Raw genomic sequence first — 27,833 nt, 5'->3', positions numbered from 1 at the left:
ACTTATCCTTTACAGTGTCTTCTTTCCCTATAGCTATTGACAGTGAACCCAGAACATCGCTGCTCCTGCCTCCTGGATATTCAGACGTCAGCCTATCTATCAGATATTGTCTGGGAAGATGTGCTGGAGAAGAAAGTGGAGCCAGGTTTTGTTCCAAATGCAAGTAATTTTTTGATGCATGTACTATTGGCCTAAAGCCACATTGACATCTTTACTCACCCCCATAAGACTAAAGTCAAGGCGGAAATAAATATCACATTTATGTATCGGGGCCCTCTCAGTACTTTACTTGTTGTAGATTTCTCCTTATAGACAACCCTCTTCTTGGGGAGCTGCCAAGATTGAATCTGGTTCCTATGAACCATGGCAAAAAAAGCTTATTTTGCCAGAGAAAGTTTAGAGGTTTTTCGCTTTATAAGACACATCTGGTCATAAGACATACCTAGGTATTAGAGGACACATACCTAGGTATTTTTCATTAGACCTCAGATTAGACTCCCAATCAGATCCTCATTCTTCATCAGACCCTCAATCTTCATCAGCCCTCAGATCAGACCCCCAATCTTCATGAGGTTCCCAATCTTCACCAGACTTAAGATTAGACCCCCAATCAGACCCTCAATCTTCTACAGACCCCCAATCTTTATCAGACCTCAGATTAGATCCCCCAATCAGACCTCCAGTTTTTATCAGACCACAGATCAATCCCCCCCAATCAGACCCTTAATATGCATCAGACCACAGATCAGACCCCCAATCTGTATTAGACCTCAGATCAGAACATCCAATCTTCATCAGACCCCCCAGTGTTCATCAGACCTCAGATCAGAGCCCCAATCTTCATCAGACCCCCGATCTTCATCAGACCTCAGATTAGACCCCCTAATCAAACCCTCAATCTTCAAAATACCTCCAATCTTTATCAGACCTCAGACCAGACCCCCCTAATCAGGCCCCCAATCTGTATCAGACCACAGATCATAACCCCCCAATCAGACCCCCAATCTTCATCTGACCACAGATCAGACAATGAAATAAATAAATTAACTTACCTCTCTTACCAAAACCAAGAGTGGAGGCTTCATAGACATAAAGTATAATGGAAAGATCTGCTCCTGTTCTGTGTTTAGAGCTGGACCTGGTTTTGGCTCACAATCACTGATGGAAATTACTGCCCGAAACACTGACGTGTGAATGAGGCATTAGGCCGCATGCACACGCCCGTATGTATTTTGCGGTCCACAAAAATGTTCATATTCCAAGATATTGCAGGAATAATGTTAGAATAGCGCCACCTGCTGCTTTTATTTCACAGCCTTTCTTTGCCCACCTCAGCAATTACGGTAACACTGTCACACCCTGCAGCTTCAGGAGCATCCAGCCAGTGCCATCTTAAGAGCATTATAGGCCCCCGGGCAATACAGTGCACTGGGGCCCTGTCTACACAATCACGCACTAGAATAAAAATGCAAATTATCAATAAGGCGATATTTATTGGTACTTTCAACAAAATCAGTGTTTAATATAGGAATAATATATAGGGGGGGCACAAAGATACCACAGTCAAAAATGGGGGGGCAAAAACAAAATAAGTATATATAAATAAGATTACAAAATATGAGAGAATTGCGGTATGCAGGGATACATTTATAATAAAACTATTTACTTACAAAAGAAGCTGTTCAATCGTCTGCTGTGCCGTCCTCTGCTTGCTTCCGCGGATTCTTTCCCCTTCTTTCTGTCTCTCGTCAGTGCGCAGGCCCACTGTTATGGTGGATCTGTGGAAGACACACTGTTATGGGGGCATCTGTGGATGACAGTGTTATTATGCCTCTCATTAGCCCCCATATGCTGCCTCTCATCATTAGCCCCCATATGCTGCCTCTCATCATTAGCCCCCATATGCTGCCTCTCATCATTAGCCCCCATATGCCTCATCATTAGCCCCCATATGCCTCATCATTAGCCCCCATATGCCTCTCCATTAGCCCCCATATGCCTCTCTCCATTAGCCCCCATATGCCTCTCCATTAGCCCCCATATGCCTCTCCATTAGCCCCCATATGCCTCTCCATTAGCCCCCATATGCCTCTCCATTAGCCCCCATATGCCTCTCCATTAGCCCCCATATGCCTCTCCATTAGCCCCCATATGCCTCATTAGCCCCCATATGCCTCATTAGCCCCCATATGCCTCTCCATTAGCCCCCATATGCCTCATTAGCCCCCATATGCCTCATTAGCCCCCATATGCCTCTCCATTAGCCCCCATATGCCTCTCCATTAGCCCCCATATGCCTCTCCATTAGCCCCCATATGCCTCATTAGCCCCCATATGCCTCTCCATTAGCCCCCATATGCCTCTCCATTAGCCCCCCATATGCCTCTCCATTAGCCCCCATATGCCTCTCCATTAGCCCCCATATGCCTCTCCATTAGCCCCCATATGCCTCTCCATTAGCCCCCATATGCCTCTCCATTAGCCCCCATATGCCTCTCCATTAGCCCCCATATGCCTCTCCATTAGCCCCCCATATGCCTCTCTCCATTAGCCCCCCATATGCCTCTCTCCATTAGCCCCCCATATGCCTCTCTCCATTAGCCCCCCATATGCCTCTCTCCATTAGCCCCCCATATGCCTCTCTCCATTAGCCCCCCATATGCCTCTCCATTAGCCCCCTTATGCCCCCAGCAGCCACATTTTCTTATAAAATAAAAAATCACTTACCTCTCCTGCTCCTGGACGCCGCCTGCCTCTCCTCAGTCGACTCTGTGCTCTGAACTGGCGCGCACAGCGTGAGGTCACAGAGCGCCCTCACGCTGTGCGCAGCCCTGCACAGCCGACAGCCGAGGACCAGGAAGTGGTGAGTACAGAGCGTTCACCACTTCCTGGTCTCTCGGTTCTAATGAGCGCTTCCATAATGGAAGCGCTCATTAGTATTCAACTGGGGGATGACGGTTGGGAAGTTGGCTGGTGGGTTCACTGCCCAGCGTGCCCATTCGGAAAGACGGCCCTGCATCCAGCTCATCACGCCAGGGATCCATCCACATACCCAGAAGAGCAATGCTGAGTGTGTGTGTCTACCTCTGCAGGTTTAACATGGTGGACACAGAAAGACTGTATGCATAAAATCTGCAGCATATTACAGTCCAGAATATAAAGTGCAGGGTTCCAGCACCAGTCCAGCATAAAACTTCCTTTATTAAAAGGTTTGTCCGGATTTAGAACTGAACCCAGACATATCCCCTTCTTCCCCAACACAGACCCTCTGACATGAGCATCAGATAATTTCATGCTCCGATGCTCTCCCTTGCCCTGTGCTGTATCTTGCAGGGCAAGGGCTATATTGTTTATATTTTTACACTGCTAGGCGGAGGCTTTTACCTAGCAGTTATAAAATATTGTGACGCACAGGATGAGCCTAAGATCAAATGAGGTGCTCTCAGTAGAGTAGATTCACCAAATCTACTCAATAAAGTAGCACTGTTAAAGTATAACTGTCATATTTTTGGGGGGGAGTATTGGATTGTGGTGATTAATATGACCTTGGTGGTGCTATTTAAACTTTTCACTGTGTATTCAATTACCCCTTAATTCCACAGTTTTGTTCCCTGTACTGCCTACTTTTACCTGTGCTTAAAATAGGGTTGCTAGGCATGGTCCGTCTATCTGTTGAGGACGCAGAAGCAGGCTGCGAGCAAGGTCAGATTACTGACAGCCAGGGACTGTAAGTAAATGATTAAAGCCAGGTCCTCCTCAGCAGCTGATAACAGTGCCTGGGCTGTGTGCACTTCTCCCTGTCCCTGCGCTTGGCAGACGCTCCCTCACTCAGCAGAGCTGCAGAATGCAGAGTTGGAGCAGCACAGACCAGGGAAGGGAGATCTGCCATCTGCTCAGTGTATAAATGAAAGCAACATGTGGCAATAGGACCCCTTTGTGCTCCAGGAGATTAACCCTTTAGGGGGAAGGGCTCTGGTTACTGACACCTTTGGGGGGCTATTGTTACTGGCTAGTGAGGGCAGGCGGGATTAGCCTCAGGGTGAGGGCAGTGGCGGCCATCTTAACTGAATAGTGAAATTGCGGTTTTATGCAGACTGGTTGCTAAGGGCTGAATCTTATTAAATATGGGGTAAGTCAGTCTAATAGTAACTGATTCTGGAATATCATGTTATTAGTAACTACATATATGAAAATTGAAATTAGGGTCTAAATGTGACAGTTATCCTTTAACAAAAATACACTGGGCACTCTCTGATATTGCGACCAATACTGAATTTATTATATATAAAAAGGGCTACCCTATAGTGGAGGGTACTGGGCACAATAAAATATCACATAAAAATCGAGGACATCAACAATCAAACATCACAATAACAATAAAATCGATAAAATACTTGATAGAGGAATCGCTGAATGAAATGCCTATGCTAATTTTTGAACCATTAATGGAACAACATGCACGATAACAGCATTCAATAACAGCATTCAATAGCAGCATTCACAGGTGTGGAATATAAAGCCTTCGAATCGGAAAGATCGATGGTTGTTCGATCAAGATTTATAGCATGCAGATAAAAGTCTTAATCCCATATGGGTCACTTTAGAAGAAGAAGATAAGTCACTGGGAACTCATATACAGCTTGTTGTAAGCTATTCCCCAACTAATTATCCTAGCGGCGTCCCGCTATAGTGGAGTCTCAGCGGTGTCCCGCTGAAACACTAAGCTGTGTGTTCCCAACACACATAAGCCGGCATCCAAAAATCGAACAGTCTTACCATTTGATGAAACGAATGCCGATACGTTGCTCTGGGCGTTGGTCTTTCAGTAAAATCGACCGTAGTCTTACGAGTTTCGCGAATTTCTTCCGTCTGGATCCCCCCGCCGGCGGCTTGTTTGCACGTGAACCTCGAAAGTTGTGCACAATCTTTACTTCGACAAGTTTTAAGTCACCTATTGCGCGGCAGACGGTATTGGACGGGCAATTTCCTATAATATTATTTCATCACACTTGGCAAGTGATCCTTTGGGGGGTTTGAACCAGACGCGTTTCGGGGTATTAAATAACCCCTTCCTCAGTGGTCCTTTTACCTAGCAGTGTTCCTGGTGACATCACCGGCACTGATGGGTGGGCTTTAGCGCTGCCCTAGCTGTTTTACAGGCTAGGGCAGTGCTAAAGCCCGCCCATTAGCATCGGGTGACATCACCCGGCTCACTGCTAGGGTCAAGCCTCTGCCTAGCTTACCCATGGAGAGCCCAGTCATCGGATCTCCAGAAAAAGCTGTTGTCCTGCGCAATTCAGCGCAGGGGAGAACATCAGAGCATGCAATTCTCCAATGCTCATGTCAGAGGGGCCGAGTGGGGGAATAAGGGGATAGGTCCAGGTTCAGCTCTGAACCCGGACAATCCCTTTTAAATCACGGAAGATGAAAAAATAAAATCATAGGCAAGACTTAAGCGTTTTGAGTGGACACCCCACTCGTAATTATGGCATAAAATATTCAGCCAGCTTACCCCACTTTTATATGGCCAGCATGTCAAAGCCTACCGAACAAGAGAGGGACTTGGCTTAAAAAATATTTATTATTAATAAAGATCTATTTTGTAATTGAGACCTTTTGGAGAATGTGTGTTGAATGTTAGGATCCAATATGCCTCTCTTTTCCAGCCTCCTCCATGTCTGGGTTTGTGTTTCCTTTCCAAAGCTTTTACCTTCAGAGTGTCACTATTGCCTTTGTGACAGTTAATAAAATGTAGCAAAGCCCCTGTTTGTCTATTGATTTCCGGATTGGATTTGCCATAAAGGTGCTCCCCAATTCTTTTTCGTAGTTGTCATGTGGTACATCCAATATACTGCAGCTATTGGATGTGCCACGCGACAACTTACTTATTATCATTAATACCATAAATAGTCCTGATACAGTTTGCAATAATTTATTTTGTTGTTGTTGTATAATTGTATCATGTACACCAAAGTAAGGGTACTTTCACAATTGCGGCAGAGGATTCCGGCAATCCGGAAGCAAACTGATGGCATTTGTCAGACGGATCCGGATGCGGATCCGTCTGAAAAATGCATTGAAATACCGAATCCGTCTCTCCGGTGTCCGTCTCTCCGGTATTAATTTTTTTTGCATTTTTAAAGGTCTGCGCATGCGCAGACCGGAAAGCCGGATCCGTTTTGCCGGAACACTTAATGCAACTTCACTAATACACTTCAATGTAAATGAATGCCGGATCCGGCATTCCTGCAAGTAATCAGTATTTTTGGCCGGAGAAAAAACTGCAGCATGCTGCGGTATTTTCTCCGCCCAAAAAACATAAGAGGGACTGAACTGATACATCCTGAACGGATTGCTCTCCATTCAGAATGCATTAGGATAAAACTGATCCGTTTTTGTCCGGTATTGAGCTAGTGTGCTAAAACGCTAGTGTGAAAGTACCCTTAGTTATTCACAAATTCACAGACAAAGGATTTTTAAAGTGGATACCACTTTACAACTTAAAACTGAACTCGACTTTAAAAATCAACTACTAAAGTTATTTAACTAAGTCTCACACGACTTCGCAAATAACTGACTTTGGTGCATCACAGCCCGTACATTTTAATGCTGTACGGGAGATGGATCTTCATACAGCATCCAAAGCTAGCTTCGCTCATCACTATTGGCAGGCTTTGACATACTGGTCATATAAAGGTGGGGCATGTTGGCTGAATATTTTATGCCATAATTAAGAGTGGGGTATCCACTCAAAATGCGTAGGTTTTGACTATGACTTAACTTTTTTCATCTTTCATAATTTAATAAAGGAAGTTTTATGCTGGACTGGTGGCTGGCCCTTGCTCTGTGCACCTGGAGATATGGAGAGGGTGATTACAAGGCTGGATGAGCTGTCCTTTAGGGCCTCTTTTACACGAACGGTTTTTTTTTCCATTTCGTTTTTTGCGTTCCAGATACGGACCGTTTACGGAACCATTCATTTCAATGGATCCGCAAAAAAAATGAAAGGTACTCCGTATGCCTTCCATTTCCATATTTCCGTTACATTCAAAGATAGAACATGTCCTATTATTGTCCGCATAATGGACAAGGATAGTACTGTTCTATCAGGGGCCAGCTGTTCCGTTCCACAAAAAACGGAATGCACACGGACGTCATCCGTATTTTTGTGGATCCGTTTTTTGTGGACCGCAAAATACTGAGAAAACCATACGGTCGTGTGCAAGAGGCCTTAAGCATATTACAGTACCAGCAAAGCGGATGAGAGTTTATCATCTGTCATCCTCATGCTGCAGGAAAAAAGATCTGCAGTGCAAATTAACACACAAATCCCCACAGCAAATTTCACCATTTACAGTGCCTAGGGTCATATCTGCAGCAAATCTACATGTAATTCATGCAGACTTTGTTGTGCATTTGTTGCAGTGGACCTTCTGCTACTTAAGATCCGTCTTGTCTTGTGCAGCCATAGCCTCATGTATAAAGCTTGTCCTTCCAATCTTCAGATTAGTATCTTTTTCTCTACAGAAAGGCCGGTTACATTGTGATCCTACATTTGAGCTTGAAGAGATGATCTTAGAATCAAGACCACTTCATAAAAAGAAGAAGCGGCTGGCCAAGAACAAGTCCAGGGATAACAGTAAAGACAGCTCCCAGTCAGTAAGTGCTTTTCAAACCCCATTCATTATGGGCATACCCTTTAGGCTGGCGTCACAGTGTTTTCTGTGCCCTTTTAATTGTCTTTTCTCTCTTTTTAAATAAAGGAGCCAGATGTTACCTTAGGGCCACTTTCACACAACAGTAGTTTGATCAGAATTGTAGCAAAACTAGGAAAATAGCTAAGCCAGCCTCACATCTGCAACTGCGACGCGCAGCAATGGCCATGGGTCCCTTAAAGCAAATGTTTATCGTGATGCCAGTTGCAGTGATGTAGTAGATGGTACCCAGGTGTAGGAATGCCAGAGTGGTGTAGGGTGGCCTAAATGTCCCTTCATGTTGGTGCACGTGTCACGGTGCTCCTACATGGATACGCTGGAACCCAGGCGTTGTCTTCCGAAGCAGAGCAAATAGGGGGAATAATCGAGGGATTTGAAGAAATAAATTGAGTCCAGACCTTGTGATGAAGTTCAATAACATCTTTACTTAAATAAACATTTCTCCAACAGTTTCAGGCTTTGTCTTGGTTCCCAGCAGGTGTTAGCATTTACTCTGGCAGGCAAACAAACTCAACTGTGTTACATGCTCTCTGGCTCTGCTGTGCTGACAAGCTTACTGTATAACTTTGCTTCTTTCTTTATGCTGCAACTTCTCTCTGTAGTCTGTCTCTAGATTAATACCAGGGAATCTTTACCTCCTGGCTTCAGAGGCTTCAGGCTTTGGCCTCTGTGTTCAGCAGAGCTGAAGGTGCTCTAGCTGTCTTGGGCAGGACTCGTCCAGCAGTTGTGTGCAGTATTGCAGCTCCGCCAAATTGAGTGCGGTGGAGCGAAGCTGTAGTGTCAAATACAACCCATGGACAGGGATAGTGTTGTTTTCCTTATCCTGGGCAACCCCTTTAAAACACTTGAATTGCATGCCGTTTTTTTCTTAAAAGTGATACTCACAATCCCCTGCCACTGCAATTACAATGCTACTTCAGTCCCCTCTGCTCTCTACTTCCTGCTCCTGGCCTCGGCACACAGGAAATGGCTTGAACTTCCTCCACAGTCAGTCACTGGCTGAGGTGGGTCATTGTTGCAGCCAGTGACTGGCAGAGTGGGAGGTCCAAACCATTTCCTGTGTGTTGAGCCCAGGAGCAGGAAGTGGAGAGCAGCAGCGACACAAGCAACTGCAGAGGGGGATCGGTGAGGTGGGTTATTATTTCTTTATGTTAACTTATTCCAACCCAGTTTTTTAATAAAATGATTACCCCTAGCTTTGAAAGCCCCTTTAAGGATGTGTACAACTGCAATGAATCAACCCTGTTACACCATGTAAGCTTGATTGTTTACTAAGAAAATGTCTTGGCCAAGACATCGGTTGAGACCTGGACTGTGGGGGAAAGTGATTTTTCGATCATAGATAGAGCAATGAAGCTGTAGAGATGTTATAAGGCTGTTTATATCTACTTTAATAAGAACACAGAACTATCCACCCCCTATTATCATGCACACGAACGTATTTTCCTTCTGTATTCGTTCTATTTTTTTTGCGGACTTTTAGCGGAACCATTCACTTCAATGGATCCGCAAAAAGACATAAGTTACTCTGTGTGCATTCCGTTTCTGTATTTCCGTTCCCCCAAAAATAGAACATGTCCTATTATGGTCCGCACTAAGGACAAGGATAGTACTGTTCTATGAAGTGCCAGCTGTTGTGTTCTGCAAAATACGGAATGCACACGGATGTCATCTGTATTTTTTGCGGATCCGTTTTTTGCAGACCGCAAAATACATGCGGTCGTGTACATGAGCCCTAAATCTGATACAACCTCCCCCACCTCCTGAACATGAAGGGTGGGGGGCATCTAGGTCTTGTGGCTGTAAGGAAGAAAAATATAAACAATTTTTTTACAAATCTGATAAAATATTTTTGTGCTTGTTTTCCTGTAATAATCATATGGTCGATTGCTTTAGCCACTTTTTAAATTCTCTATGGCTTTATTTTCACAGGATGATTTCCTGCAGGAGTGTCTAGATGCAATTCAACAAGATTTTGTCATTTTTAACCGTGAAAAGTAAGTATGATGGTAGCCATATTTGATACTATTTACATTTAAAAGGGTTCTCCAGTCCCTGAATGAAAATTATTTTGTCACCCCAGAGTATTTTAGTCTGTATACCTCTTTTTCATGTAAGCACTTTCCTTCCCTTGCTCTCAGCATCACTGCATCCAGGCAAGATGTTTACAGGCAGAACTTCCTGTTTTTATACGTTTCTGACTAACCAGTCCGAGCATGCCTTGCTCTTTTCACTGTGCTCGCTCCACCATACTGCTCCGTCTGCAGAATTCACACCCCCTACACCTCTCTCTCCATGTTAGTTAGGCAGAGCAAACCCTGTAAAAAATTGCAGAACAAAGCGTGCTGGATTTGGTTAGCAAAACCAGCAGGAAGCTGATGAAAACAGGAAGTTCTGCCTGTAAACATCTTGCCTGGATGCAGTGATGCTGAGAACAGGGGAAGGAAAGTGCCGCCTTTTATGGGGCCAGGGAACCCCTTTTTTGGCTGTAGTTGTTGGACAGCCAGGGGCCACATAGTGTGACTTTGCTACCATATGAAAGACCTAAGGATCTCTGTAGGTTGTAGAGCTCTTTAGGGAGGAGATCAACTACAAAGAGAGCAAAGACCCATCTCATTCTTGCATACTATAGATGGCCTTTTAATGGGTGCCATATCATGTAGCTTTACTAGAGGTGAAAAGCAACACTGCAGTGATATCTGTTGATTGCAACAATACCGCTAAGTCGCTCCCCACTTCACGAACAGCAAATTGCTGCATTTATTAGTGTTGGTTGAGCACCAAAGTGCTCGGGTGCTCGAGTAGAACACCTTGGGATGCTTGGGTGCTCTACCAAGCACCCGAGCACAATGGAGGTCAATGGGAGAACCCGAACATTAAGCCAGGCACCCCCTGCTCACAAGAGGGGAGGGTGTCTGGTTCATAGGAAAATGTCAGAAATTGATGGAAACACCACCGAAATGGTTCTGGAACAGCATGGGGAGGATGTCTGGATGCATCTTGGACTCCCAGGTCACTGCTGGGAATGATGTTGTCTGAGTAGTACGCCACTTTTACAGACTGACAATAATACGCACAAAACCGAAGATTAAATCAATTTTATAGGAAAAATTGTTAGGGAACATTCTTTCCTGTATATTTACTTGTATATAAAGTGCAAGTGCTGCTAAAAATTACAAGGAAGAGGTACTCCGATACAACCTGCATATCACATAAAGGAGGGCCTCATTCACATTGTGGTACAATTGATCAGGTAGTGGGACTTCTACACTCATAAAGCCTATGCACTAAGTGAAAGGGCTGCCAAAAATTGCAAGGAACCGGCACTCCAATACACCCTTTATTACACATATCATACACACCCTGGAAAAATTATGATTGATAGCCTGCTGGTGACCCTCAAAAACATTAGGAGCAACGGCCTGCTGGTGACCCTCTAAAACATTAGGGGTGAGGGTCTGCTGCTGAACTGACCCTCTAAAACATTAGGGCGAGGGCCTGCTGTAACCCAGGCCTGCTGTGACCCTCAAAAACATTAGGAGCAAGGGCCTGCTGTTGACCCTCTAAAACATTATGGGCGAGGGCCTGCTGGTGCCCCCTTTAAAAACATTTAGGGGCGAGGCCCTGCTGGTGACCCTCTAAAACATTATGGATGAGGGCCTGCTGGTGACCCTCAAAAACATTATGGGAGAGGGCCTGCTGGTGACCCTCAAAAGCATTATGGGTGAGGGCCTGCTGGTGACCCTCTAAAACATTATGGGTGAGGGCCTGCTGCTGATCTGACCCTCTAAAACATTAGGAGCAAGGGCAGCCTAATAAGCATGTTAATATGATGGAGGAGGATGAGAAAAGGGAGATTGAACCATATACCCTTTATTGTGGTGGAAGGGGTGCATGGAAATATAGTGTATTCAATACATGATAAAAGCCACATTTAAAGTGCCTTTATGTTCAGCCGCTTTCCTCTGGTGGAGGAGTAGAGAAGTCAGGGGCAATCCAGGCCTTGTTCATTTATATAAGGGTCAACCGCTCAGCATTTTCAGTTGACAGGTGGATGTGCTTATCAGTTATTATGCCCTCAGCAGCACTAAATACACGCTCTGACAAAACGCTGGCGGCAGGGCAGGCCAGCACCTTTAAGGCGTAGAGCGCCAGTTCGTGCCACGTGTCCAGCTTGGACACCCAATAGTTGTAAGGCACAGAGGGATCACTGAGGATGCTGACACAGTCTGCTACGTACTCCTTTACCATCTTCCAAATTTTTTCCCTCCTTGTGACACTAGGCCGCACATCAGGTTGAGGGTGCTGGTGGGGTGTCATAAATCTATCCCAGGCCTTGGAGAGTGTTGGCCTGCCTCTGTTGAAACTGCTTTGTGTTCCCCTCATCTCCCATCCTCAGTTGGCCAAGGACCTACATACTCTGCAGCCAGCGTTGTCAGCTGAAAATATTTGGAGAAATCTTTCCACAAGGACCTTCTGGTATTGCACCATTTTGCTTGTCCTCTCCACCACAGGAATGAGAGATGAGAAGTTCTCTTTGTAGCGGGGGTCGAGAAGGGTGAACAACCAGTAATCGGTGTTGGCCAAAATGCGTACAACGCGAGGGTCACGGGAAAGGCAGCCTAACATAAAGTCAGCCATGTGTGCCAGAGTCCCAACAGACAAGACTTCGCTGTCCTCATCAGGAGGATGACTCTCAATCTCCTCATCCTCTTCCTCCTCTTCTACCCATCCACGCTGAACAGATGGAATAAAACTTCTATGGGTACTACCCTCTGTAGCGGAGGCAACCGTCTCCTGCTCCTCATCATCCAACTTGTGCTGAGAAGACGAACTGAGGGTGGTCTGGCTATCACCCTGTGTACTGTCTTCCCCCATTTCCACCTCTTCCACATGCAAAGCGTCCGCCTTAATTGTGAGCAGCGAGCGTTTGAGTAGACACAGAAGTGGGATGGTTATGTTGATAATAGCGTTATCGCCACTCACCCTCTGTGTTGAAAGTTGCGTAAAACCTCACAGAGGTCAGACATCCATGCCCACTCGTCACTTGTGAAGAGTGAAAGCTGACTGGAAAGGCAATGACCATGTTGCAGCTGGTATTCCACTACTGCCTTCTGCTGCTCACAAAGCCTGGCCAACATGTGGAACGCCGAGTTCCAGCGCATGCTCACGTCGCACAACAGTCGGTGAGCTGGCAATTGCAAGCACTGCTTCAGTGTTGCCAGACCGGCGGAAGATGTTGATGACTTGTGGAAATGGGCACGCACGCGGCGCACCTTCACCAGTAGCTCAGGCAAATTGGGGTAGGTTTTGAGAAACCGCTGAACCACTAAGTTGAAAACGTGGGCTAGGCATAGTATGTGTGTTAGCTTGCCGAGCTCCAAAGCCGCCCCTCCAAGTTACGGCCATTATCAGACACATGCCTGGTTGTAGGTTGACTGGCGAGAGCCACAGCTCAGTCTGGTCCCTTATACCCTGCCACAGCTCTGCGGCGGTGTCCTGTTTGTCACCTAAGCAGATCAGTTTCAGCACGGCCTGTTGCCGCTTCCCCACTGCAGTGCTAGACTGCTTACAGCTACTGACTGATGTCTGACTGGTGCTGCAAGATAATAATTCAGAGGTGGAAGTGGAGGAGGAGGTGGAGGAGGAGAAGGGGGGGTTTCAGCCATTAACGTAGGTGGTGGCGGAAACCCTGATGGAAGTAGGGCACGCAATCCTTGGTGTCGTTAGCACCTGTGACATCCCAGGGTACGTCTCGCTCCAGGCCTCCACAACGTTCACCCAGTGTGCCGTCAGGGCAATGTAGCGTCCCTGGCCAAAAGCACTTGTCCATGTGCCAGTCGTTAAGTGGACCTTCCCAATAACTGCGTTGGTCAGGGCACGGGTGATGTTACGAGACACATGCTGGTTTAAGGCTGGGACTGCACACCGTGAAAAATATTAGTGGCTGGGGACTGCGTAACGCAGGACGGCTACCGCCATCAGGCTACGGAAAGCCTTAGTGTCCACAAGCCTAAATGGCAACATTTCCAGGGCCAGCAATTTGGAAAGGTGCGCATTTAGTGCTATGGCCTGTGGGTGGGTGGCTGGGTATTTGCACTTTTGTTCAAAGGCCTGGGATATAGACATATGTACGCTGCGGTGGGACACAGAAGTGGATGTGGTAGCTGATGGTGCTTCCGAAGGTCCAGGTGCATGGCGGGAGGCATCTGGGCCTGCGTCTTGGACAGGGGATTGGCCAGCACCTAACACAGGGGAAGAGGAGGCAGTGGTGTGACCCGCAGACACTGATTGTGGACCCATGTGTTCGGCCCACCTATTAGGGTGCTTTGATGCCATGTGGCGAATCATGCTGGTGGTGGTGAGGTTGATAGTTTTTATGCCCCTGCTCATTTTGGTACGGCACAGGTTGCAAATGACAATTCTTTTATCGTCTGCACTTTCCTCAAAAAAGCGCCATACTGCGGAACACCTACCCCTTGGCAAGGGAGATTACCGCAAGGGGGTGCTCCGGGGAACAGTTGCGGGCCTGTTTGGTGTGGCCCGCCTTCTCCTTTTTGCCACCCCACTGCCTTTTCTAGCCTGTTGCGGTGCTGCGGATCCCTCCCCCTCTCTACTGCTGTCCTCGCTCGGCTTGCCACCTTCCCAGGTTGGATAATTGACTTCATCGTCCACCACCTCCTCTTCCACTTCTTCACTCTGGTCATCCTCCTGACTTGTTGACCTAACAACAACCTGTTATTGACAACTGTTTCTCATCCTCATCATCAACCTCTTGAGACACTAATTGCCGTTCCCCACCGTCATGTTCTTGTGACTGTGGATGCTCAAGAGCTTGGGAATCAGGGCACAAGATCTCCTCATGTCCCTCTTCAAGCGGCTTGTCGAGAGGCCCAAATCAAGGAATGGCGATGAAAAGAGCTCCTCGGAATATCCGAGTGTGGGATCACTTGTTTGCCAAGACTCTACATGGTGGGATGAAGGAGGATCAGGGGGAGGATTCTGTTGACCAGACTCTTGGCTACTGAGACTGGACTTTGTGGAAGACAGGGTGGTGCTTAACCGACTGGAAGCATTATCTGCTGCAATCCAACCGACCACTTGGTCGCACTGGTCTGACTGAGAGTGGTGTCCTGCGCCGCCCTGCAAACTGGGACATGAAGCTAGGTATTGTGGATAAGTGTGTTTCTTGTGCTCTAGCAGCAGGCACAGTTTCACCACGCCCAGGGCCACGGCCTCTGCGTGCACCATCAGCAGCACGGCCACTTCCCCGTCCTTTACTGCTCGCCTTGCACATATTAAATGGTATATATGCTTGCAAGTATGTCACACGTACAGTAGCCCAGGTTTTGTAAGTGTATGCGCAAATAAAGTACACAGAATGTCACAGATATTTTTAGGATGCGCAAACGTTAAACAGGAGGTGTAGTGCAGATAATGTCGCTGTCACCAGCGGCTAAGAAAAAATTAAACTTAATGTCACAGATATTTAGGATGCGCAAACGTTATACAGGAGATGTAGCGCAGGTAATGTAACTGTCCGCAGTGGACACCGTCTATGGAAAAAGTACATTGGATGTCACAGATATTTTTAGGCTGCGCACACGCTACACATGAGATGTAGCGCAGATAATGTCGCTGTCTGCAGCGGCCAAACAACCGCAAGCTATTTAGCGCAGGTTGCGCTAAAATATATATTGCTGCCAGATACAACTATAGTCCTTAACCCCTTAAGGACTTAGGGCGTTCCGGTACGCCCTGTTTCCCGAGTCCTTAAGGACTCAGGGTGTAACGGTACTTCCTAACTTTAAATCGCGATTGCAGCGCGGTGGGGGTTAATCACAATAGGATGTCCGCTGAAATCATTCAGTGAGCATCCTGTCACAACGCCGGGGGGGGGGGTCCTGTGACCCCCCCGTGTCTGCGATCACCGCAAACCGCAGGTCAATTCAGACCTGCGGTTTGCGGCTTTTACCTTATCCGGCAGGCAGCAGGCGGCGGTGCCATCGGGTCCCCATGCGGCTGTAGGGGGGGACCCGATGGCATGGAAGGCAGCGCGATGTCTAAGGAAGGCATCGTGCTGCCTTCCGGTGACGAGTGAAAAATAAAAAATAAAAACTGTGCTAAATAAACCATTTTTTGTCACCTTACATCACAAAAAGTGTAATAGCAAGTGATAAAAAAGTCATATGCACCCCAAAATAGTGCCAATCAAACCGTCATCTCATCCCGCAAAAAATGAGACCCTACCTAAGATAATCGCCCAAAAACTGAAAAAACTATGGCTCTCAGAATATGGAGACACTAAAACATGATTTGTTTTTTAAATGATATTATTGTGTAAAAGTTACATAAATAAAAAAAAAGTATACATATTAGGTATCGCCGTGTCCGTATCGACCGGCTCTATAAAAATATCACATGACCTAACCCCTCAGATGAACACCGTAAAAAAATTAAAAGAAAAACTGTGCTAAATAAACCATTTTTTGTCACCTTACATCACAAAAAGTGTAAGAGCAAGCGATCAAAAAGTCATATGCACCCCAAAATAGTCCCAATAAAACCGTCATCCATCCCGCAAAAATCATACCCTACCCAAGGTTATAGCCCAAAAACTGAAAAAATTATGGCTCTTAGTCTATGGAAACACTAAAACATGATTTTGTTTGTTTAAAAAAAGAAATCATTGTGTAAAACTTACATAAATTAAAAAAAAGTATACATATTAGGTATTACCGCATCCGTGACAACTTGGTCTATAAAAATATCACCTTGAGGGGTGTAGTTTCTTAGATGGGGTCACTTTTATGAAGTTTCTACTCTAGGGGTGCATCAGGGGGGCTTCAAATGGGACATGGTGTCAAATAAACCAGTCCAGTAAAACCTGCCTTCCAAAAACCGTATGGCATTTCTTTCCTTCTGCGCCCTGCCGTGTGCCCGTACAGCAGTTTACGACCACATATGGGGTGTTTCTGTAAACTACAGAATCAGGGCCATAAATATTGAGCTTGGTTTGGCTGTTAACCCTTGCTTTGCAACTGGAAAAAAATTATTAAAATGGCAAATCTGCCAAAAAAGTGAAATTTTGAAATTGTATCTCTATTTTCCATTAATTCTTGTGGAACACCTAAAGGGTTAACGACGTTTGTAAAAATCAGTTTTAATTACCTTGAGGGGTGTAGTTTATAGAATGGGGTCATTTTGGGTGGTTTCTATTATGTAAGCCTCGCAAAGTGACTTCAGACCTGAACTGGTCCCTAAAAATTAGGTTTTTGAACATTTCTGAAAAATTTCAAGATTTGCTTCTAAACTTCTAAGCCTTGTAACATCCCCAAAAAATAAAATATCATTCCCAAAATGATCCAAACATGAAGTAGACATATGGGGAATGTAAAGTAATAACTAGCCTTTTAAAGTTATCAGCACTTAAAGTGACACTGGTCAGATTTGCAAAGTCCTTAAGGTGAAATAGGGCTGAGTCCTTAAGGGGTTAAAAGGAATTTTGGGTCTCAAACAAGTTTTTTCAATAAAATAGTACTATTTTACCCCCTACACTGTCTGTCCCTTCTTCAGCACAGCTCTCCCTGACTAAGACTGAACCGAACACGTGTCATTGGGTGCTATATAGCACCCGATGACACGTTCCGGCTAGCCAATCACTGTAATGCCAGTAGCCAACATGTCTACAGCATTACAGTGAATGGCAGTACTTAGGCTACTTTCACACTAGCGTTCGGGGCTCCGCTTGTGAGTTCCGTTTGAAGAGTCTCACAAGCGGCCCCGAACGGATCCGTCCAGCCCTAATGCATTCTTAGTGGAGGCGGTTCCGCTCAGAATGCATCAGTCTGGCAGCGTTCGGGTGTCCGCCTGGCCGTGCGGAGGCAAGCGGATCCGTCCAGACTTACAATGTTAGTCAATGGGGACGGATCCGTTTGAAGATGACACTATATGGCTCAATTTTCAAATGGATCCGTCCCCCATTGACTTTCAATGTAAAGTCAAAACGGATCCGTTTGCATTATCATGAACAAAAAAAACGAAAAATTATTATTATTTTTTTTCATGGTAATGCAAACGGATCCGTTCTGAACGGATCTAAACGTTTGCATTATAGGTGCGGATCCGTCTGTGCAGATACCAGACGGATCCGCACAACGCAGGTGTGAAAGTAGCCTTACCTGCACGTTTATTGGCTGCGTAGCATCCAACAAAAGTGCGGGGAGGAGACTTGAGCATCACGCTCGAGCACACGCGGTGTTCGGCCAAACACCGAGATGTGCCGAGCACCGAAATGTGCCGAGCATCGTGATGCTCGAGTAAAATTAGTGTTCGGCAGAGCAACACTAGCATTTATTTCATTTGAATGACAGCTTTCTGCCGCCACTAGGAGGAGCTAAGGAGCTTACCTCATACTGTTTATACATTGAACTCAATTGCAAAGCAGTATGCAGTAAGCCTTTGAGCTCCCCCTAGAGGATGGTGAAGAAATTAAAAATTCTAAAAATGAAATTAAATGTTAAAAGACATATGCCCTTCTAGGCAGAAGGAATATTTTCACAAAGCTGATATAGGTTTTGAATAAGTTTGTTCTTTAGATAACGGCAATGATAATAGTTTTGCCTTAAAAATTACTGCCTCACAAGCCGTTTATTCTGAGAGTGTTTTGCAATAGTCTGAGGAATCCGTGTTATCTGTAGTGTGATCTTTATGGTTCTGCTATAAGGCTTCTCATTTCCCAGCTTTAAGATGACAGCGCCTTTTTAGAAACAATCGTTCTTCATGTAGGCGAGGAATATCCGGCGCTGCCTGCTACTTTCTCATTTATAATGGCCTGGTAATAGAATAATGCTTCCTGGTAATTGAATCATCGTTTCTGGTACTGGTAAGCAGGACATGTTAATAACATTATCAGTACAGCGGAGGCGTCCTGAAGTAATTAGGTTGCTATAATGTAAAAATGCCAAACTATATAATACTGTACATTAAATGTTTTTTTTTTTTTTTATACTGCTGACCTATCCTCTGGATAAGTCACCAGTATCTGATAGGTGGGGGTCCGACTCCCGGGACCCCTGATGATCAGCTGTTTGTAAAGGCACCAGTACTCTTGTGAGCGCTGCAGCCTTCTCGCAGATCACCAAGCACAGCGCCATACATTGTATAGTGGCTGTGCTTGGTATCACGCTCAGCCCCATTCACTTGAATGGTGCCAATCTGCTCCTGGGCCACATGAAGGATGAACGTGTCGTCACTGGCCTAGGAAAAGCAGAGAGAAGGCCGCAGCTCTACTGAGAGCACCAATGCCTACTCAGCTGATCTTGGGGGATCTCGGGTGTCAGACCCCCACCAGTCAGATACTGATGACCTATCCTGAGGATAGGTCATCAGTAAAAAAAAATCTCAGAAAACCCCTTTATTAACATACATATTGTTTACGGAAAATTTGCATATCTAACCATAATGCAAAGTACAATGTGATGTGAAGTGTTTTTACTGTACTATCCCCTTCCCGATTGTAGCCATTTTTCATTTTTTCATTTTCGTTTTTTACTTCCTGCCTTCTAAAAACCATAACTTATATATTTTTCCGTTCACATAGCCGTATCAGGGCTTGTTTTTGCGGGACAAGTAGCATTTTCTAATGGCAACATCTAATATGCCATACAGTGTATTGGGAAGCTACAAACAATATTAATTGGGTGGAATTGGAAGGAAACATAATTGCACCTTTATATTGTTTATGTTTCAATACGCATCATTTATTTGCATCGCTACATTCTGACCAATAACTTTTTTTTACATTTCTGTCTATGGAGCTATGTAAGGGCTCTTTTGCTGTAGTTTTCATTGATACCATCTTGGGGGTCTGCATGTAGTTAGTTTAAATAAACAAATTCAGCTCTTGATTCGGCACGCGCGTCGGCAATAAGCAGCGTGCGCGCTCATGCCGGCGAGTTATATATCACAGAGCGAGCGTGATCACTGGCTTGCCTGTGAATATAACTCGCCGACGGACGAATCTCCAATCTTGCGAGAACTTGAGCTCCCTCTCCCTGGCGGTGTGCGGTCCGCTCTGATTGGATCGCGCTCACAGCCCGGGAGAAGGAGACGCCCACTGCGAGTATACTGCTCATTATAATACAGCGCGCCAAATCATTGGGAGGGGAGGGGGGTTTGCTTTTGAAAAAAAAAAAAAAAACACCCATGGCATGAGTGGGGGCCGCCCTACAAGGTAATACCCTAATTAGCCTATGTCGAAACTGATGAAAGGTCCTCTTTAAAGGGTTTCTGTCACCCCACAAAACTCCTTTTTTTTTTTTGGATAGTTAGATTCTTCATAGTGCGATATAGGAGAATATAATAGTCTTACTTACTTTCATGCGGCCGATTCTTTATAAAACAAAGTTTTATAATATGTAAATGAGGGCTCTACCAGCAAGTAGGGCGTCTACTTGCTGGTAGCCGCAGCAGCAATCCGCCCCCTCGCCGTGTTGATTGACAGGGCCAGCCGTGATCTCCTCCTCCGGCCGGCCCTGTCAGTAATTCAAAAATCGCGCGCCTCTGGTCATTCGGCGCAGGCGCTCTGAGATGAGGAGGCTCGTCTCCTCAGTGCGCCTGCGCCGATGACATCACCGAAAGAGAAGACGTCATCGGCGCAGGCGCACTGAGGGAGTGCTGAGGAGACGAGCCTCCTCATCTCAGAGCGCCTGCGCCGAATGACCAGAGGCGCGCGATTTTTGAATTACTGACAGGGCCGGCCGGAGGAGGAGATCCCGGCTGGCCCTGTCAATCAACACGGCGAGGGGGCGGATTTCTGCAGCAGCTACCAGCAAGTAGACGCCCTACTTGCTGGTAGAGCCCTCATTTACATATTATAAAACTTCGTTTTATAAAGAATCGGCCGCATGAAAGTAAGTAAGAGCATTATATTCTCCTATATCGCACTATGAGGAATCTAACTATCCAAAAAAAAAGAAATGAGTTTTGTGGGGTGACAGAAACCCTTTAAGCCAAAGGCCAAAATTGTAGAATCAGTGAACAAATTACCAGTTATCTAAAAAATGTACGAGGCATTGAGTATTTTCTACAATCCAGGATCTTCACGTCTCTCTGTGTTATGTTCTTCCGCTCCCCGTCATCATTAAACCACTGAAAATTGTGTCCTTCTATTTTCAGGCCGAAGAAGACTCCAGAAATAGGAGCTCGGCTGGGCCAGGAGTCAACAGAGGAGGCAGAGGCACCACTTGAGGCGGAGGCAGAGAATGAAGCAGAAAATTCCACCCTCAGCATGTGCGTCTCTGTCTGTTCTTCTACGGGCAGCATCAACTAATTCTCCGGCTCCTGGGAACATGATCCTGAAGCTTCAGAGGTCATGGATGTCCTTCTCAGGTTGCATAAATGAAGACTTAATGAAACGAAAATCCACTGAGCGGCGAAACATTGCTGCTCAAAACTATCAAAATACAAGGTGCACTTAGCTATTCGAATCCGATTCCTCGATACATCAATGCGTGATTTTTTACAGGGATATCATAGGAACACGAGAGGATGGAGGTTCTCGGAAACTCAGATCCGGTTACATTATAACTGAAGGGGCCTTTTTGCTACATCAAGCAGTTTGTGCTTTTTCTATCTTGTAAGAGAGAATGTGTCGGTGTAATGTGACATCCAACCAAGAAATGCACCGGGCTAGGCCTGGCGAGGAATCACAAGGAGGCAGTTATTAAGCTGGTGCAACCATTCAGGAAGGACTACACATGAGTCAGCAGGATCGCCTGATAAACATGGCTGCCAGTCACTGCTTTGCTCAGTAAAGCATGGCAAAACAAATGACAGCAGCCATCCGCAGGTTTGCATCGAGCTATTTCTTTAAGGATACATTTATACAAGCAGACGACGTACCCTCCACCCAAATCTAAGATCCCTTCTGGAGGCGATGATGTATAGACATTGTTTCATAAATTTTATCCATTCGTCCCTAACACCGTTTTTTCTTTTTCTTGGCTTGTATATTCTGGGGGGGAGACGTTATTGAACTAAATGACATTTTTAATTAAAATATTGAATAAAGTATCAGAAATTGTATTTCTGCTTCTCATGGTGTGAATTTTTATGGATTTTTAAAAAATCATTTCATTGCTGTGTAGACAATGGATCTTTCTAAATTGGTTTAATTCACTGGCCACTTACAACCAGTGATGTGCATAAAAATATACAGAAAATGCCATATAGATGCCTAGGTTAGAATTATTTGGTAGAATGCTGCCATCTAGTGGCTCAACAGCTCATTGACTTGACTTTATGGCACAATAGCCTATCCATAGGCATGGACGATTATATATATATATATAATTTTTATTTTATGTTTTTGCATTTCTGATTGCGGCTACTTTCACATTAGTGTTTTTGCTGGATCTGTCATGGATCAGCAAAAACGCTTCCGTCATGATAATACAACCGTCTGCATCCGTTATGAACTGGTTGTATTATCTTTAAAATAGCCAAGATGGATCCGTCATGAACACCATTAAAAGTCAATGGGGGACGGATCCGTTTTCTATTGTGTCTGAGAAAACGGATCCTCCACCATTGACCTACATTGTGAGTCAGGACGGATCCGTCTTGCAGCGTTTTTCTGTCCGCGATGGGGACGCAACCAAACGGAACGGAATGCATTCTGGTGCACTCTGTTTCGTTCAGTTCAGTTTTGTCCCCATTGACAATGAATGGGGAGAAAAGGGAAGAGTCCCCCCCCCCCCCCCCGCTATTGAGATCCTTTAACGGATCTCAATAGCGGAAAAGGGAAAGCGCAGGTGTGAAAGTAACCTTAGTTTGCCACATCAATGAACTGAAATATAATTATTACAAATGTCATGTGATTGTTGGGGAGCCCTGGTCAAGAACATGCAATAGAGCTCTGGGTAATACATTCATGTCTTGGGTAGTCACTGTATTACCGATGCCATTATTCATACTTCATGTTAGAGATGAGCAAATCAATTTGGAATTCATCCTAAATTTCTTGATGTTTGTTTCAGGCGAATCAGAGAGAGATCCATTGAAAGAGATGTGCAAACCAGTTTTCCTTCCAAAAGGACAAGAAAAATATATGCAAATTAGCATATCTTCCTTCTACTAACATGAGAGGCTTAGCTTTCTTTTTGCTTTTGGAAGGAAAGTTAATTTGAATATCTTTCCAGAAACCCAAATATATGCAAATTAGCTTTCCTTCCAAAAGAAAAAGAAAGCTAAACCTTTCTGATATGATCAGAACTAAGATATGCTTCTGGGGTTGCAGTGTTGCATGTGCCATAAACCGCTCTCTAGGCATAATCTGGCTGACAGAATCCCTTTAAATGCCTTGTGGTCCAGGACAGAGAAATCTTCTGGTGGTCTAGTGCAGGGCTGGCCAACCTGAGGCTTTCCAGCTGTTGTAAAACTACAACTCCCACCATGCCCTGCTGTAGGCTGATAGCTGTAGGTAGCCTGGGCATGCTGGGAGTTGTAGTTTTGCAACAGCTGGAGAGCCTCAGGTTGGCCATCCCTGGTCTAGGGATACGGCAAGGTTAATATTAAAGGGAATCTGTCACCAGCCACCTCAGCAAACTGTACAGACACATCCCTGTGGTTCACCTGATTAAAACACTGCTCCTATTTGTTGATCTGAGACTCCTTTTCCGAGTCATGATACTTTTTCTTAATATGCAAATTAGGCACTTAGTGCAATAAGGGCATCACCATTGCCATATAGTTTTTTTATTTGCTGTTTGTCTTTTGTTTTAATACATTAAAAAAAAAATGGAAAAAAAGATATTTTTCTTAGCATCACCATATTCTGATCTACCCATTACTTTTTTATATTTATGTCTATGGGGCTGTGTTAAGGCAAATTTTTTTGCGGGACGATCTGTAGTTTTTACTGATACCATTTTGGAGTGTGGACTTTTTGACTACTTTTGATTACATTTTTTGGGAGGTAAAGTGATGAAAAACAGTGAATCCACCATTTTGATTTTTGTTTTCATTATTACGTTCATCATACAGGATAAATATTGTTAGCTATTAATATGGGATGTGGCGGTGCAAATTATCTTTATTATTTTTATTAAGGGAAAAGAATGATTTGAATGTTTATTTTTTATATTTTTGAAAAAAAAATTTTACACTTATGTTTAGTCCTTTTCCACGACTAGAACATTCAATTGTTAGATTGCTTCTCCACAGAATTATCATTGCAGTCTATGGGAGACTCACTATGTTCTTACAGGCAGGGCTCCCTTGGAACTATCGTTGTGGTGGTGTCGGAGCCTGTATAATGCTTGAGGCTACGACAAGGAACCAACTTCTCCCTCGATCTCGGCACAGGGTAGCCGTTTGTGCTCTGGGAATAAAGTGGTCCCAAGGAAAAGCCTCTCAGATGCCATAGTCACAATTGATCATGAAATCTGTAGGGGTTAAATGTCTGTGATCGGCGTTATTGCCGATCACAGACATTAGCTCTAAGAATCTGCTGTTTAAAACAGCAGAAACCCGGTGGCTATGGTGCTTGCTCAGCTCCTGGGTGCATTCCATGTTTAAAGACCTGACTACCACTGTACATGTGCAACGAAGGTCGGGAAGGGATTATTAAAGGGGTTCGCTGGGAATGATTTTACTGAATCGGACCCAAAACAGAAATTCGCTAATTTCTAAAGATGGCCATTGGTTATTTGCTTTACATCACTGGGGCATAGGTCAAGGATTCTTGAATACCCTCAATAGGTCATGATTTGAGGGTCTTCAGCTGTGATGATTATGGTCAGTGCAGAAATCTTTACGACTTGACCTGTTGGTGGGTGGCACTACAAGAAAATTTGGACTAGCACATTCATATACATAGTCACAGGTGCATATCCATCAAGCAAACGTGGTTGATAAAAAAAATGGCTGCACAACATTTCACATGCAAACAATAGAGCTGAGAAATGGGGATCATTCTAAATTAAAGTTGGATTTTTTTTATCAACCATGTTTGCTTGATGGATATGCACCTGTGACTATAAATATGAATGTGCTAGTCCAAATTCTCTTGTAGTATATATTGAGGGTAGCGCCTCTTTTAGACTGAGCAACGCCCATCTGCCTGGGGCTTCTGAGCAGAGTATGTATGTAGCTGGTTCCTACACTGCCCTGAATATTGTAGGCTTAGGTAAGTCCAGGAGAGGCGGTTTTGGGACCCATCTGCGGAAGCCACCTTGACGCCTGGTAGATGGGCCCGACACACGTTTGATCAAAAATGTGCGCAAAGAGCTTCTATTTTTCCATTTATAGTAGGTATAATACCACTTTAATTTAGAATGATCCCCATTTCTCAGCTCTGTTGGTGGGTAGGTGACCGAAGTCAAGAAACACCGCTGCAGGGTGCTATATATTTCAATTTTTTTCTTTGGCCAGTATTTTCTGTAAATCATCAAACTATTGGAGACTTTTAATGAAAAAAAACACAACCAGGTGCAGGTTTAATAAACTTTATTCATAACAAATACTGTAACAAAAAGTTCTACGAGCATGCATAGCTTAACAACATAATAAACCATATAGAAGACCAAAGGCTAACAGTGGTAGATATCCAGTCCAGTGCACTTATGAAAATATATCAGCCGACAGTAAATAATACGTACAGTGTAGTTTTAACAAAATCCATTTCCATATTTAAATATTACAGAGACTAGCAAATGAATAAAAAAAAACTAATACCCCTACGAAAATTACAAATGTATGGCCACGGGTAAAATCTAGAGCACCTTTCCTACACGGTAATGGTCATATACAAGGCGTGAGAATGACATACAGATCCTATCTGTTGTTCACATCAGGATGGAAGTGGTAACTAGAATGATTTTTGAAACTTTTTGTTTTAATATTTTTGCTTTTTAATGAAATTTATATCTGTCTTTTGTTCAACATATAGAAAAAATAGACCACTGAGGATTCTCACTATAATAGTACTGCTTAAAAAAGATATGGATCTTCCTCTACGGGTGAAAACTTTGTTAGTTTTTTTTTTTTTAAATGGACAAAATATAATATAATTCAGCTTATCCTACTCCCGCCGGGCACCAGTGCGAGCAGATACCTTCTGATGTGTATTTTCTTCATGCTAGAGTTTTATGACATTGGAGGCAGAGACAATGAGAGTCACATTGGTGGAGTCCCCGAAGCTGTGTCCTGTAGTATCACTGCTAGGTTGGTGGAGCTTCTAACACATTGCTACTGTATCATCTGTTGGTAGTGGGTCTGACCACGGCAACTCTTACCAATCCCAAACGCGTGATGAGGGTGTCTGGTGTGATTTTCGCAGATGAGGTCATGCATGCATGATCGTTATCCATTAATGGAGGCTGGTTGGCTTGTTGATCAGACACACACACGATCAGACCAAAGGAAAGGCCACTGGACAACCTCTATGAAGAGGCAACAAGATACCGTATGCTGGCATCTGCCCACTATTCAAAAATGGTGGTGTTGGTGGGGGTCCAAGCTCTTGATTTCCACTGATCTAAACCCTGGAAAAAAGTAACCATGGAAACTGGGAACTCCTTTAAGACATGTCTGATTGAATTGTTATTAAAGGGGTATTCCGGTTATCTAAAGTTATCCTCTATCCTATGGAGGATAACTAAGGGGATATAACCCTAACGGGATAACTATTAGATTGGTCGGTGTCCTACTGCTGGGACCCCCACAGGTCACAAGAATCTATGTAGCGTTCGGCTGTCGCCCATAGAAATGAATGGTGCGACCGCGAATGCTCGACTTTCTGCTCCATTCATTTCTTGGATACGGTGTCCCCTTCTCACAATCTAAGGACTCATGCACATGAGCGTGCTCTGTTATGCGTTCCGCAAATTGCGTATATCCACAAAACACGGATGCCGGCCGCTCCGGCGGAGTGGAATGCGCAGCCCATGATAGAAATGCCTATTCTTGTCTGCAAAATGGAGCAACGGAGTGCTGTCCGCATGTTTCGCACGGACCATTGAAGTGAATTGCTCCGTATCCGAGCCGCAAAAAATGCGGACCCAAACAACGGTCATGTGCATGAGCCCTAATAATTATCCCCAATCCTGTGGATAGGGGATACCTTTATATAACCTGAACCCCCGTTTAATAACATTTCAGTCAGACATGTCTTAAAGAGGTTGCCCAGGACTAGAGAAGAATGGCTGCTTTCTTCCAAAAACAGCACGTTATATGAGCAGGATACCCCGTTAAAGCTTATGGTTGGATTTTGCTTTTATCAAAATGTATGTTAAAAATGTATTTTTCAATCCACCAGGAATGGGCATTATTGAAGTCCCCTGTGGCGGATCGGTTGGCTTCTCGTTGGTCCGACCCCCTCCATTCACAGTTTTAGAGTCTGTCAGAAGATACTGAAGACCAAAACCATGATTCATCCCAAACCTCCTTTCACCAATTTACTATGTTCGTGACAATAGCGTGCCCCTCAACTCTTGGTTTCCAATTATGTATGTGACCCTTAGGCCTACTGACATGCTCTCCAAGCGCCTCATGTTTAATTTGATCCAAATAATGAGTTCAATCATTTTTTTTATCCACCACGATTCAATAGTGTTTTACGGAGAACTTCGCCTTCCACATTTATGGATATCTCCAAGGGTTGTCACAAAATAAAGAAAACAGCTTATCTCTATGGTATAGGTACTGAATTTAGTACGGCACCTTCGTCGCTGGGTTAGACACATGCAAGGAAAAGTACAGAGCTAATGATATGTTTTATAGTAGAGAGATATATGTGGTGTCCTTCAAAGGGATTTTATCATCTCAGGATATGTCATGTAGGTGCAGACCCCACCTCTGGGATCCACACCTATCTGCAGAAAAGGAGCCCGAAAGTGAAGGAGAGTGCGGCGCGCTCTCCCTTAATTTCTATAGGAGCAAGCGCACTCGGATATATTCCTACAGAATCGAATGGAGGCGGCTGCACAGTGCAAGTCTATGGGACTGCCAGAAATAACAGAGCCAGACCTTGACTCGGAATCGCCATAGAAATGAATGGAGGGTGGCTGCACATTCATGGCTGCCCTCTGTTGACTTCAGGGGCGCCCATTCTGC

General features: G+C 44.7%; 1 protein-coding gene across 1 annotated transcript in view; it reads left to right on the top strand.

The window, feature by feature from the left end:
- The window catches only part of STK32C (serine/threonine kinase 32C), a 348,290-nt gene extending 326,487 nt beyond the window's left edge, over positions 1–21,803 (top strand). Inside the window, exons 9-12 of the mRNA XM_040437577.1 lie at positions 34–159; positions 7,528–7,659; positions 9,648–9,712; positions 20,895–21,803. Of these exons, the coding sequence (XP_040293511.1) occupies positions 34–159; positions 7,528–7,659; positions 9,648–9,712; positions 20,895–21,048 (477 nt within the window). The 3' untranslated portion in view covers positions 21,049–21,803. The remainder of the gene's footprint in view (positions 1–33; positions 160–7,527; positions 7,660–9,647; positions 9,713–20,894) is intronic.
- Positions 21,804–27,833: the final 6,030 nt, after the last annotated feature.

This window comes from Bufo bufo, chromosome 6 (assembly GCF_905171765.1).
Source record: "Bufo bufo chromosome 6, aBufBuf1.1, whole genome shotgun sequence".
NCBI classification, from domain to species: Eukaryota; Metazoa; Chordata; class Amphibia; order Anura; family Bufonidae; genus Bufo; species Bufo bufo.
The sequence above is the reverse complement of the archived record's forward strand: the minus strand, read 5'-3'. Positions and strand labels throughout refer to the sequence as shown.